This window comes from Sesamum indicum, linkage group LG11, assembly GCF_026168435.1.
Source record: "Sesamum indicum cultivar Baizhima isolate 11 linkage group LG11, ASM2616843v1, whole genome shotgun sequence".
Taxonomy (NCBI): domain Eukaryota; kingdom Viridiplantae; phylum Streptophyta; class Magnoliopsida; order Lamiales; family Pedaliaceae; genus Sesamum; species Sesamum indicum.
Window position 1 is genome coordinate 11,611,353 of NC_142667.1, and position 14,844 is coordinate 11,626,196.

The 14,844-nt window shown below is 31.9% G+C and overlaps 1 protein-coding gene across 1 annotated transcript; it reads left to right on the top strand.

Moving 5' to 3' along the window:
* The first annotated feature begins 11,530 nt into the window (after positions 1–11,530).
* LOC105173835 (putative flavin-containing monooxygenase 1) lies at positions 11,531–14,782 on the top strand. The gene is made up of 5 exons (XM_011095715.3): positions 11,531–12,008; positions 12,527–12,767; positions 13,569–13,747; positions 13,845–14,197; positions 14,273–14,782. Exons 1-5 carry the CDS (start codon positions 11,580–11,582, stop codon positions 14,613–14,615), a joined length of 1,545 nt encoding a protein of 514 aa, XP_011094017.1. The 5' UTR covers positions 11,531–11,579; the 3' UTR covers positions 14,616–14,782.
* Positions 14,783–14,844: the final 62 nt, after the last annotated feature.

A 14,844-nucleotide genomic window follows, 5' to 3' on the forward strand; every position in this document is an offset into this window, starting at 1 on the left:
AGTGCAAGAAAGTGTTCGGTAGAGCAACTAGCGATGGTGAACACATAAAGAAGAAAAATTAAGAATTTGAATTTCTTATCAGCATAGTTGAGGTTATATCGAAAAATTTGAATAAGAACTAGGAATTGGTTTACATTACTTGGGAAACCATAGTTCATTCGATCATGTGACAAAAAAGTTCATCTATATTAAATCTCAATTTGTTGCTTTCACTTCTTGAATACTAGCAACTTCGAATTTATAGAAAAACACATCATTAGTGCATGTCGCTTCATTATTTAAAGAACAACAACTAATAGCTTTTTGAATACCATAAAAGTGCAAAAAGACTTGCTTGTAACCTATACCATAAAAATGCTATTAATAACAGAACGACACAAATGCATTTGAGATGAGAATGTGGTGCTTAAAGCTAAAAATCCCCATCCATTCAACTCCTATAAGAACGAATAAAAGTTTAACTATTTATATAAATCTTTCAAAATGTTGATTATTTTCTCTTCTTGATAAATTAAAAGTTTCTTGTTTTGATGTCATGAAAAAATTATACTCAAGTACCTTCATAATAGAAGAATTGAATATAAAAGAATATCGATGCCTAAAGAAGGCCTTAGAAATGCTAGTAAGACAAATAATAGTTGATCAATGGTTTAACTCATTATTAACATGGGAGACAAGGTTCCACAACATTGGAGTTGGTTCTGGTGGAATAGGAATGCGCACGACAACACAAAGATGGAGAGTTAGACTGGAGCCAGAAATAAAGAGAAAAATAAATAAGATTTGTTAAAAGGACCAACTTTCAACATTAAAACTAGGTGGCAACGCAAAGTTGCAGTCTCCGTGGGCGGCGACACGTTGCCACTCTAGTCTGGGCGATGTCGCCGTCACCTAGCACAAAAGACCGTTGCCCCTGTAGAAACGGGCGACCTCCGCCCAAATTTAGGGCATCGCCCACTTCACTGGGTCATCCCTGTCGCCCAGATCCAAGTCGATAGGCAGTGGCAACGACAAGGGCGAAGTGGTGAGGGGGAAGTGGTTAGGAGGCAGTGAGATGAGGGTGAGCCGATTTTTAATTTTTTTAAGAATAAGTAAAAATAATAAATTTTTTAGATTTAAAAAATAATAAAATTTATTATAATACTTATGATGAATATTTTAGTTAGTAATTATTTATAATACATATAATTTATTTAAATATATTTAAATTTAATAATAATTTATTTTAGTCAATAATATATAATTGTATAATAGATTGATATTTATATTTATACCAATTCTAAATTTAGAATGTGAAGTTTTGTACATTTATTTTTGTTTGGTGATTTTTCAATTTAAAATTTTAGCCTTTAAAAATTTTGTATACTTTTTAGGTATTTTAATATTTAATTAATATATTTTATAAATAAATATATTTTATTAAAATATATTTGGATTAAATAATATTTTAAATTAATTATTACTATTATTATTTATTAAAATATATCGACATGTCAAAAAGAGGTATAAAATGATTATTTGCACATATAGAGTAACCTTAAAAAAGGTAAAAACGAAGTCCATTTATGAAATAGGTGAGTGTCAACCACTCACCGTTAGTTTTTAACAGAAAGGGACTTTTTTACTGTATTTTGAATAACACATGATATTTTTCGCTTATAAAATTAACATAGAGAGTTTCACTCTATTCCTTCAAAATATAGAAGGGTGTTATGCAATTTACGAAAAACTCATTAATTTATTTTCTTATATTTTTAAAAATAAAGCAAAAAACCGTATATATGAGAGGTTACACAGACGTCTTTTTTTGCGAGTTTTCATTATTTTTAAGAATAAACATTATTTATTAACATTTATATATAATATTGAATATTTATAATATATATATATATTATATATATATATATATTTTATATATATATGTACATGCCACCACCCGCCCCTCCCCCCAATCCACGCCCCCGCCATTGCCGCACCCTAGTCCAGTCGCCCTCGCCACACTGCTCTCACCGCGCCTAATCGCTGGTCATCTACCCCTTTGCCTTGGTCGCCCTTTCCTCCTCCTTTACTGTCACCGCACCTACCCCTTCCCCTAGCCGCCGGCGGCGCCACTCTCTATCTCTCTATATAATATATGTAACTTTATGTATATTTATATCTATATATATTTACATAAATATACAATTTTTTTAAAATCTATGCCGTTGGTTAATTAAGTAAAATTTAAACCATGGATCTTAGTGAAATCTAGACCATAGGCTCATTAATCAGATTCAACGGGTTTAAATAAGAATATAATAAATTAGAATTTGGGAAAAAATTTTGAAAAACAAGATTTTGATCTGGCTCAAAATATACCTTGGTCAACGATTTTGATCTAGCCACATAATCTCCCCAAATCTGTGATGGGTCTTGAGGAATAAAACACGTACGTCAAGCTAATTGAGACACCCTCCGACATTCAAGTTAGTTTTGGGTCGAGATAGAAATATGCGATCAGAAATTAAATAGTCAGAATAGTAAATGTCAGTTACTTGGAGTGAATCTGATTTGAGGTATTTATAGGTCTTATTCGACACTGCAGATTAGACCATGTGTCTTCATTTGGGCTTCTCCTAACTTCAATTGTGTGGTATATAATCCTCTTTACATTTAGGGTCAACCCGCGGGGCGGGTCCTGACGACCCACCCTGTAACCTTAAACGCGGATCCTGACAAAATGTCTATTTTGCCCTTAATAAAGGATTTTTTCTGTCTTCTTAATAGATAAACCCCCATCAGATTTCAAATAACTCCATTTGTCAAAAAATTGAAATCCAGCAATATCCAACAAAACGTAATTTAAAATTAAATTTGAATGACTTATGATTCATTAAATTTAAAATTATCTAAACAAATTGAAAACATTTATTACTAAAAATTTAAAATTCATAATTCCGGATCCTTCTATTCCAAATGTAAACAACACACAATTCATAGTAACTTTCCCAAGAAAAGTTAGTCCATTGACGCCTCAATAAATCACATGTCCGCCGTCTAGCTACTTTACACTCAATTATTTCCCTTTGAACAACAACGCAAAAAATCTATATTTGTCAATTCCACCACTTGTACCTTAAACTTATTTTTCCATAAATGCATGAATCTGCAACTCATATATCTTCTACTTACATCCAGCAGTCCACGCAACTTGTAATGTTTTTTTCTTACTGCGACAACTTATGTACTGTCACATTCTTATTAAAAGGGTTTTCAAAACGTTTAAGATCATTGAAAGTTTCTTCTCTCTTTCTGTTTTTCCTTTTTGGTTTGGAGGTAAAGCATATTCACAATTGAATCACTCGAAAACTTTCCACGCCACGTTAGATGTTTTATTAGTATTATTTTTTAAAATGAAAGCGATGGACTATTATTTGAATTTATTGCTTACATTCATCAGTCATCAATCATCAATCAACTATCTATATCTAATAACGACCGACAATTATAACAATCACTAATCATCGATATTAGGTAATTATATCTAATCAACACCTACTATTAAAATAAAGTAACATTTTACACGTTGGTGAGCTTCAACTTCGCCAATTAAGATAGGCTTCATCGACGAATGCTTTCTTCTTTTTACGATAAATGTTATGGAGTAAAGAGAAAATCACAATACTATATATGGCCGTATATATACACATGCCCAAAACTGTTTAACATTCTCTTTCCCTCTTCCTTCTTAAGAGGGAATTTTATTTCATAAATAAAAGTAAAATAAAAGTAATAGTGATCTGAAAAAGCGCGCACATATATATATATATATATATAATGTAAAAGGAAAATTGTATTGTAATATATCACACTCCAGATTTGGTGGAACAGCTGGTAATAGTGATAAATAGTGAAAAGGACCATAGTGAAACTGATAAGGTACTCCACTTCTCGGAAATTCATGCACTTGCCTAACGCACTGCAATTGGAAATATAAAAAATTATAGTAACTTTTTATATATTTAATGACACTTTTTTTTGGTTACGATAGTAGGTTTTAGACATTTAAATAATAACAAAAGTATTGTATAAATTAGCACCGTTAAGAATTAGTGATGAGATAATAAAGTCATACCTTGTTCATCATATTTATAGTTAGTGATCTATGTATAATAAAATTTAATAAACATTGTTATAATGATGAATAATGATATTTGTACTATCACTTCACTAGTCCGAGGTCGGGAGTTGTAATAATTTTAATGGCAATCGATTTAGAGATGCTTGGAATTTGAAAAAACAATCAGATTGTTAAGTTTGTTAAAAGATTCTAAATTAAAGCCTTTAATGCTTAAATTTGTTAGGTACAAGATCAAAGCGAAAGATGTGAAGTATTTAGAGTGTTTATATAGTCATATGTCCATACATATGCAGATCCTTCCAGGTGTGAAGTGATCGACGATTGTGATTTCAGGTAGCCGACGGGTAAAAGTAGATGGATTTCAGGTTTGAAGTAATCAATGGTTGTGGTTCCGACGAGCCGACGCGTAAAGTGGATGGATCTCTGCCCTGTTTGGAAATTTCACAAAGATCTTAGTTTTTGTTTTTTTTTTGTTTTTTTTTTATTTCCCTCTCTTTTTATAAGCCTTCTTGTTAGATTCCTATCACTATATTTATAATCTATGCTAATATAAAAGAAAAATATTATCTATACTCACAAATGGCGGTTAACATTATCGTTACACTAATATTTGTGATGTCATAAATGTCCTTCAATTGATAAGATAACTAACTTATTAAACTTTTTAAAATTTATATTAATTGATAAATTAATTTTTTTCTTTCTTTCTTCCTTTTTTTTAAAATTTTAATATATTAATTTATATATTTTACTCTTATTTACAATATATTTTTAAAATATAAAAAATTATTTATCATATACATAGAACCGACATACCACGATAGCTAGTATATTATTAATTGTTAACAATAACATGTAATAAATAATAAGCTTGTCCTATATTATTTAAATACACACTGATAATCTAAATATTATTATGTAATATTTTAATACTTATATATATTTTTTTCGTATACCGACTTACATATAGTCGTGGACAGAATTATGGGAAGTAAGTAGAGGTGGAGGGTGTTGTCTCCACAGTGGCTGACCAGAAGGATTTTGGTAGAAGGAGATGTTAGGCCAAAAGCTCTCCTTGTCTAATAATTTCATTTCCAAGGATTTTGGATTATGACAACTCAGATCACTATTGGAAAATTAGATGGGCTGGCGAATGAGACATTTTATAGTACTTACAATCCATCTTGTTTCATTATGGAATTCTTTTGTCCAACCATAATTTCTACGTATTTGCTTAATTAAGAATGTAATAATAGGATGATAATTGATTATTTTTTTAACTGTACATCTACTACGAGAGCAAATATGTATAATTCACTTATTTACTTAGCAAGGAATAAAGTCACTTATTATATTATTTGTTGGGGTCTAATCGTCTCAATTTGATGAATAAATATTCATTAATCGCATAATAAGTAAAGTATAACATATATATATATATATAATTATTCTATTGGTATTCATTTAAATGAAATTGATCAATCTCAATCACTTTAGAAAAAATTTAACTCAAGTTAAGTAGGTAGGACTATGGTTGGTGCTCACGTTACAGTAAAATATACTTGTAATGTACATAAATTTAAAAAAAGTAAATTTATTATGTGGTGCTTGTCCGAATTTAGTAAGTTCACTGGTTCAGATAGAAAAAGATTCAAATATGCTTAGATAAGTTTGGAATCTTGAAACGTAACCTGCATGATAAGAAATTATAAGAACTACACCTGAAAGACCCTAATTATAGTCTTTCAAATATTTAAGTCGGCAAGGTTATAAGTGGAGGGATATGAAGGTTGTAAAAGAATGTAAGGCAGCAAAAGTCGTACTTGAGACATAGAGAGTTGTACGAAATATACGATTTCACGTATTTATAAACATTCTGATTTCATGTGAATCGTTTTTTCGTTAATGATCGGATGGTTACCATGAGTATATATATACCCGGATTCAATTGATCATGTTTACGTCCTAAATGTAAAATGCCCCAATCTTAACATGTTTCGTAATTAATAAAAAACAGGATGCATTTATTAAATTCACAAAACCTTTAAATAATTCCTCTTTCAATAACGCAAATGAATTTGACGCCGACAAAGATTTTTAGTTACATGCCATCTAAATGGATATATATAATACAAATGGGGTTGTGAAGCAGTTATATCGAAAACCATTCATCATTAGAAATCATTTTGAGCCAAAGTCCTGGATGAAAACTTAATCAGATAATTAATCAAAGAAGCTTCAATGATCAAAATCAAAGTCATGATATATATATATACCCGTAGTAGGGTTTGACAATTGGATTCGGACAATATTATAAGTGGGTAGATCGACCAAGTCCAATCCATTGACAATTTTCACTACCACTACCAGTAAATAATGAGTTGAAATCCGGACAGGAAGCTAGCCAGTGTTGAAATCAGACACCCCCCTTTAATTTCCAGGTTAAATTTGGTCGAAACAAAACCTATTTTTATTTTTTTTTATTTTTCTGGTGTTTATTTTTTTACCAATTCTCAACAACCCGTCAAAGGGATCAGGCTGACTGCTCCCCACTCCACCTGATCATTTGGCAGCTGGTGTATTATCATCAATATTCAAATTTCTCCATTTAATCTAGCTGCTAATATTTTATCTTGTCCATTTCTCAATCTCTCACTGTCACAGCGTGGAATGTTGTTAACCACACTTGTAAGTTGTAACTAACATGATTGTGACCCGACAGCCAAGAAAATTAAAGACACGAGTCTTTGTCCAATGTTTCTTGCTTCCACATTCCATCCGACTATTCAAGCTGTGATTGGATTTCTTCTTGTTTTACAATTTTTGTCTCAACTTCTTAAGGAAAATCATATTCCTGATCCATCTCATATGTTAGGTCCTATTTAATTTTGGGCCTAATTATTGTGAAAATTTCACTTCAAGAATATTATTTTACAATTTGTCTCATTTTTAGTCACGTTTTTTTAATTATATTGACTGAATTCGATAAATGATCATTGAAGAGGCACGTGCCTCTCACATACTGCGTCTTTGGGAAAAATTTAAAATAGCCTCCAACCCTAATTTTCTTCCCCAATTTTCCCTTTGAAATGGCTCTTGAAAAAACCCCATTTGAGCCCTTTCTTTTTCCCCGTCTAACCTCCCCTCTCAATTGTAAATAACCAAAGAAAGGAGAAGGGACACACCCACTTTAAAAAATCCACACCTACTTGCAGTATTATTACAGATCAAACTTTCTTTACGAATTTGAATTTGTCCATAAGATTCTCAAACATGCTTTCTTAATAACACATGAGAGTTGATTTGGAGAAGTCAAATTACTTTTAACCCCATATTTTTTGATTTGGAAGCTCATTTTCTCGCATTTTTGAAAGAGGCAAAATGGTGGGAGGAGCACGAATTTCTAATTTTCCCAGTCTTTTGTGTGAAGATAATTAATTATTTCTCCCCAAATACACATGTGAGAGGAACATGTCTTTTCAACGGTCACTTAACGGATTTTTCCGTCAATAATTTAATGGTCAGATTAAAAATGAGATAAAATATAAGATAATCTCCTTATTAAAGTGAGATTTTCGTAATGATTGGAACCAAAATTAGACACGAACTAAATATATGAGATAAAAAATGAGATTTCCCTAACTTTGTAGCTACATACCTTGACCATGATTAATGTGATGTTGTACTTGTTATGATATGGAAAATTTACAAAAATCCGTAAAAAGAAATCAACAAATTAGCCCCTTATATTTTAAAGATGAAGCAAAATACCTCTTATGATCAGTAGTATAGTGCACGCGCCCCTTTTGTATATGTACATAATTCTTAAATAATAAAATATTATCTTATATATATTATTTACTATGTATAAATTTATTATTTATAATAATATATATTTTTTCTTTTTTCATCTCTTTCCTTCGCTGATGCCGGCCGCGGGGGTTGCACCCCACCCCACCCCCTCCCTCCCTCCAAGCCCCCTTTCCCTTCCCCTCCTCCCCTCGTCGCCACCCCTTTTGCACGGCCGCTCCCTACAAATATATTTTTCTAAGATAGGTTTGGTCTTAATTATTACAATATATAAGTGACAACTAAACTTGTCTCGACATGTTATTAGCCCTATCAAGAATCTAGCTAGCTAAGGCAGTTCTATGTATGTGCATGACCACTATTAAAGTTTAATTTTTTGAAATGTTGTCTGGTCAAAATTAATTAATCTCATACATGAATTAATTAAATTAAAGTTGATATATATATATATATATAATAAGTTCAACAACTTGGTGGGACAAGCTAATGACTTCATTCATATACAACTTAATATATATCATGCATATATATAAAAACTGGAACATTAAACTTAATTTACTCCTGTAATAAAAATAATATAGATGCTTAATTAAGACTTTAATTAATTAATATAAATTCTAAGGGCTACCTGGCTAGCTATATATTAATTAGTCTTTTTTTGTTTTTTTTATTACATCTGTGAATTAATTTCAGTCTCAAGCATCGCATATTCAAATATGTATGTACTGTGCACTAGTTTGAAGTCTAATTAACCTAAATTTTGGTGCGTTGACTTCGTAAACTTTCAGAGATTTGAACAGTGGTTTGACTCAGGGCTACAAGTCAAAGTGTTTAGATTGAAAGTCTTGGGTCAAATCTCTACAGAATCAAGCAACTCAATGCACATTATTGTGTTTGCAGTTTCATCATAAATTCATGGAAAAAGGTTCTAAGTTGTTTTTGCTGCATATATATACGCGTGGATGCGTACGCGTATATATACATAGAAAACACATAAATAATAAACAATTTAGTGGGAAAATTTGAGGAAAAAAAACTGATTGAAAAGAGTAAAATGTAAGGGATATTTGTTAAACGATCGCAAATTTTAGGAATAGGTATTTATAACTTTTTAAATAATGAAAATATATTTTATAACTATAACAAATTTCAGGAGAGTCGTTGTAATTGACCCTAAGTTTTTACAAGTGCCCTCGAGTTATTTACCATAATTTATCGTGTTTTGCTCTGATGTTTTTAAGAAGCTATATATTATTTTTTATTTTTTATTCACACACCCAAGATTCGAACCATTGGGTTGTCCCTGTAGGATAGGAAGCTTTATATTATTTGATTTAATCAATTTCATTATGACTGCCTTGATATATTTATATATAACTCAAGTTATATGAGTAGGTATATTGATTAATCATATTCATTTGGTAGAAATTAATATTTAATTAAATCTATAACAATATATAATAGAGAGGAAGTTGCAGAAAAAGTGGTGCATATGGGGTTTTGTTAAGAGAGAAAATCTTGAAATCAACACCGTCAATGCTAAACACATATACTGGGACATATATATACATGATTAATTTATTATTATGTACAATATACTCTTTTATTTTCTTAAAATAAAAATAATTAATCTGTGAATGGCATAATTAGCTATTTCTTGTGAATGAGATGTAATTTTCTGGGATGTTTCGTTTTCCACATCATCATTTCCCATATGGGCTGCATCACTACAACTAAGGCCAAACTTTCTCCAACCATGAGAATGAAAGCTTCATCTCTGTGTGTATGTGTGTGTGTGTGTGTGTGTTGGGCTCTACTTTTCTTCTTCTCTTTCGTGTGTGTGTGTGTGTGTGTGCGCCATAATTATAAATAAAATTATAGAGTAATTTGGGGTTAATTTTAGAAATGAAATCATGTCTAGACCATGTTTATTTTTAATTTTTCTTAATGAATATGTGTAAATTTTCTGGCTAGATATATCACTTCTTACAAAAGAATTGATTATTATATATGTGTTAAAAATCATAATAAATCAATACTACCTATTACGTTCAGACAAAATCAACACGAAAACTTAAATATTAACTGCAATGAATCAACATTTGTCATTGTTGTACCTATGGCTAAAATATTTGCCACAAGTTTTATTTCTTTTGGAAAAAAAAATAAATTGCGATAAATTCGTATAAAGTGAGATAAAAATACTCACACATTCGGTGAGACCCAAGCTATAGCTTCAAACTTTTATTTGCCACAGTTTTTAACTGTAGCAAATATTTTGTTCATTGCTTCCAAAAATAACGGCTAGCAACCGCAACCATAATAAATATTATCTGTCATGATTTATTAACTTTTAACTGTAATAATTAATTATTGAATTGACATATTACTTGTTCAATTTATTCAAACGTTGATGTAATAATGTAATTATTGATTCTGTTTATTAAGAAAAAAAAAAGAAAGAAAGAAAGAAAGAAAGGCCGCCACCATAATACATTCAAATTATTGTTCCATATTGGAGGATACTAATTTTCAAATTGTTAACCATATGAAGGCGAAGTTTCTATTTCAAATATTACTGTATTTTCTGTGTTATTTTTAACATATACATCGTACATGTATAAAATCTTGTATTCTTTTAAAATAAAATGGATAATGTCATTTTTATATACCTAATATGTATATATATATATTAAATTAGAAAGTACAATATAATCTGAAAATAGAAAATCTAATCCGCATATGAAGCTTACTATAAATGAACAAAATTTCAACCACCACCCTCACTACAAATTTTTTTATTTATTTTCTATATTATAAATAATTAACTACAATTTAAAAATTATTATAAACCAATACTATTTATTATTATAAGATAAAATCAATATAAAAACTTAAATTTCGACCACGATCACTTAACATTAGTTATGGTATAAATATTTACTACAGTTCTTAGTTGTAGCGAATATTTTAGTTTCACTCACATAAAGTATATATGACTATACACAATTGTGGTTAATTTGTATCCACCATATAATTTTATATTTATGATCACAATAAATAGTCATAATTAAAAGTTATATTTCTTCCATTGCTTTAACAATCCGAATTTCTTATATTTTACATTTACATAGAACTATCAATATATATATATATATAGTTATCCAAACTATTTTATTCTATATATATAAAACTATCATTATATATATATAGAAATTAAGATGAAACAAAGTCTTCGTTCACACTTATAACTAATTCCATAAAATTAATGTGCAAACGTATAATCAATTTCCTAAGAAATGAGTGAATATAAATATATAGGTAACTAAAAACAGGGAACATGGTCACCAATAATTCATAGAATTATGCATATATCTAAAATAGTCCAACCTGCATCCCAAAAAAAAATCAAGGAAAAAAAGGTTACCTAAAATTTCTTCAGACGAATTCCATTCTTTTCCCGCTGCCATCATAGTCCATTTCACGTGGAACTAACATGGCCCCATCCCCCCTTCTAATTTCCCATGCAACTTCACAATTTTTTTGCCTATAAATACATCAAACCCTCCACGCTCAAAATCCATCAACAAAACCCTCATTCATCACATACATAGTTTTTTCTTACACACAGAAATTTTGAGGAATTATAATGGCTGTTCAGTCCAAGAAAATTGGCATAATCGGTGGCGGCATTAGCGGCATAGCGGCAGCGAAGCAGCTGTCGAAATTCGAGCCGGTGGTGTTTGAGGCCACTGACTCCATTGGAGGGGTTTGGAAGCACTGTTCTTACAGGTCTACCAAACTGCAGACCCCTCGATGTGACTATGAGTTCTCGGATTTTCCGTGGACTCAGAGGGACAACACTAGTTTCCCTTCTTACCAAGAAATACTGGATTATTTGTACTCTTATGCTACCTATTTTGATGTCCTCAAGTTTGTCAAGTTCAATTCTAAAGTGGTCGAAATTCGTTACATTGGCGATTCTGAAAGCGCGGCCCGTGCTGAATATGGGAGCTTGCTCCCTGACCGGCCTGTCTGGGAAGTCGGAGTTCAGACCACCCAATCCGAAACCATACAGGTTCTTCCTCAGTAATTTTCATGTATTGTTTATTTTCAGTTTCTTTGAAAGTTTCAGGTTTTGGCGATCATGGAACGGATAACATGAGTTTATAATATAGCATGCATTTGATCATATTGCACCTAACATATATAGACGTCAAACATAAATCTGGTCCCAACTATACAACTTGGGTTTTGGACATATACGTAAATATATATGAAATGCAAAATACTAATTTTGCAATACAAGATGTACGTAAATTGATAAAAATCTATAAGAGTGGTGGATATATATATATGTGTAATTAAAGGAAATGCATGCATGTAAAATTCTTTGTTATATTATTTTAAGATGGTCAATTAATACAACATCAGACAATATTAATTATCAAGATTTTACACAGTTAATCTTCAAATTTTTATGGGCTGTAGTGAGTTTACGAGATCAAATTACGAATAATTAGTGTAAATTTTTATGCATTATAATTATTAATTATGCTGACAATATTTCTGTATATACATAATTTTGTGTTGAAGTGGTACGCGTTCGAGTTTGTGGTGATATGCACTGGAAAATACGGCGACATTCCGGCAATACCCAAATTCCCACAAAACAAAGGGCCTGAAATATTTAAAGGAAAGGTTGTGCACACCATTGACTACTGCAAACTCAACGAGGAGGAGTCAACTCAGTTGCTTAAGGGCAAGAAGGTTGTCATATTTGGCTACAAGAAATCTGCTATTGATTTGGCAGTTGAATGTGCAGAAGCAAACCAAGGTAATATATATATTTATATATATAATATTACATTAATATCAATTATATATAGCTATCAATCGATCGAAACATGAGCAGAAACTTCCATATCTGTGTGTCAGTGTGTGTTGGTTGATGCATGAATTTTTTAAGAAGATGTGAACATAAACTTTGGACTTGGTATTGTATGACTTCAAAGTCAATTGTGTAATAAAAAGACAAGAATTCTAAGAATTTAAAACTTTTTAGCCTTAAACCCTGCATGCGTGCTTGTGTTCTTGATAGCGTGGTTGACAGATCAGTCAGCTTTTCCATTTCTGGTCAAGTGTATTGATCAACCACTGCTCTTTCTGATATTTGATTGTGTTTTTTTCCTTTTTTGGTTGGTTTGACATTTCACATGAAAATGCGTGATGTTTTTCCCATTCTATTTTAATTCAGTTGCTGATGATATCTTAACAATTAATTTTTGATTTGTGTCACATTATCATTAATTAAATGCAAGTGCACTCTCTATAGCATATATGTGAGTGTGAGTGTGTGTGTGTGTGTAGAGAGAGAAAGAGAGAGAGAGAGAGTTGATTTGAGAAGATTATCAATTCACTCTTGCATGCATGGACTAGCACACTGAATTTTCTTGCAACATGATCAACTAAACCGGGTGCTACATATGAATGCCTTGACATAAAAATTTCAATAGAAGATTCAGACTGATTTTTTAGTTGAAATTGACTTTGAACAACTTTCTTAAACGTTAATTTTCATAGTTTGATCACTGCATGCTGAAACAATTGTACTTGTCATGTTATTTATGACTCATAGGACCGGAGGGCGAAGCCTGCACTATGGTTGTAAGGACCTTACACTGGACTGTCCCACATTACTCGGTCTGGGGTTTGCCGTTTTACATGTTCTATTCCACCAGGGCTTCCCAGTACCTACACGAACGACCAAATCAGGGCTTTCTCCGAACCCTCCTGTGCCACATGCTCTCTCCAATGGTAACTAATTTACACCTAGAAATATACATCTTTTAATGTAAGAGTTTAATGTGTCAAGTGTTTCTTGCTCATCAGTAGTTTTGGTTATAATGTCCAGAGAAGCGCGGTGTCAAAGATTATTGAATCCTATTTAACTTGGAAGCTTCCATTGGAGAAGTATGGTCTGAAACCTGACCACCCTTTTGAGGAAGACTATGCCTCGTGTCAAATGGCAATCTTGCCTGAAAACTTCTTCTCTGAGGCTGACAAGGGAAAGATTGCCATCAAAAGATCAACTTCAAAGTGGTGGTTTTGGGAAGGAGGAGTTCAGTTTGAAGATGGAAGCAGATTGGATGCTGATGTTGTGGTTCTTGCAACTGGTTTTGACGGCAAACAGAAGCTGAAAGCTATAATTCCAGACCCCTTTCGCAGTCTGCTTGAATTCCCTTCTGGCATGATGCCCTTATACAGGTATTTTTTGCAGTGTAAAAGGTTTAGATGGCAAGTTTTGGTAGTGAATGAGTAGTTCTGATTGTTATATGGCAGGGGAACAATCAATCCGCTGATTCCTAACATGGCGTTTGTTGGTTACATCGAGAGTGTTTCCAATCTTCACACAGCCGAGATACGTTGCAAATGGTTGTCCCGACTGGTAGACAATCAATTCAGGCTCCCAAGTGTGGATAAAATGCTTGAGCAAACAATGAAGGAGATGGAGATCATGAGGCGGACGACCAGATTTTACAAAAGAAGCTGTATTTCGACTTTCAGCATCAACCACAGTGATGAGATATGTAAGGAGATGGGGTGGAGTTCATGGAGGAAGAAGAGCTGGATTGCTGAAGCTTTTAGCCCATACAATAGCCAAGACTATGAAGAGGAAAAATAAGCCATTATCCTGGCAACTATACCAGCTTTTTGCCTATATTCTAACTATATTTTTTGTTTGATTTATTCCTTTCATCATGAAATAAGTAATAGTGCAGTCCATATACACCAACATGGAGTGGTCAGATAATATGTAAACTTGTTTGAATGAAATAAAATATTCCTATAGTTCGATGTTGTCTGATGAACACCTGCAGCAGGAAGCATCCGAGGCAGACTTCCACAAGACA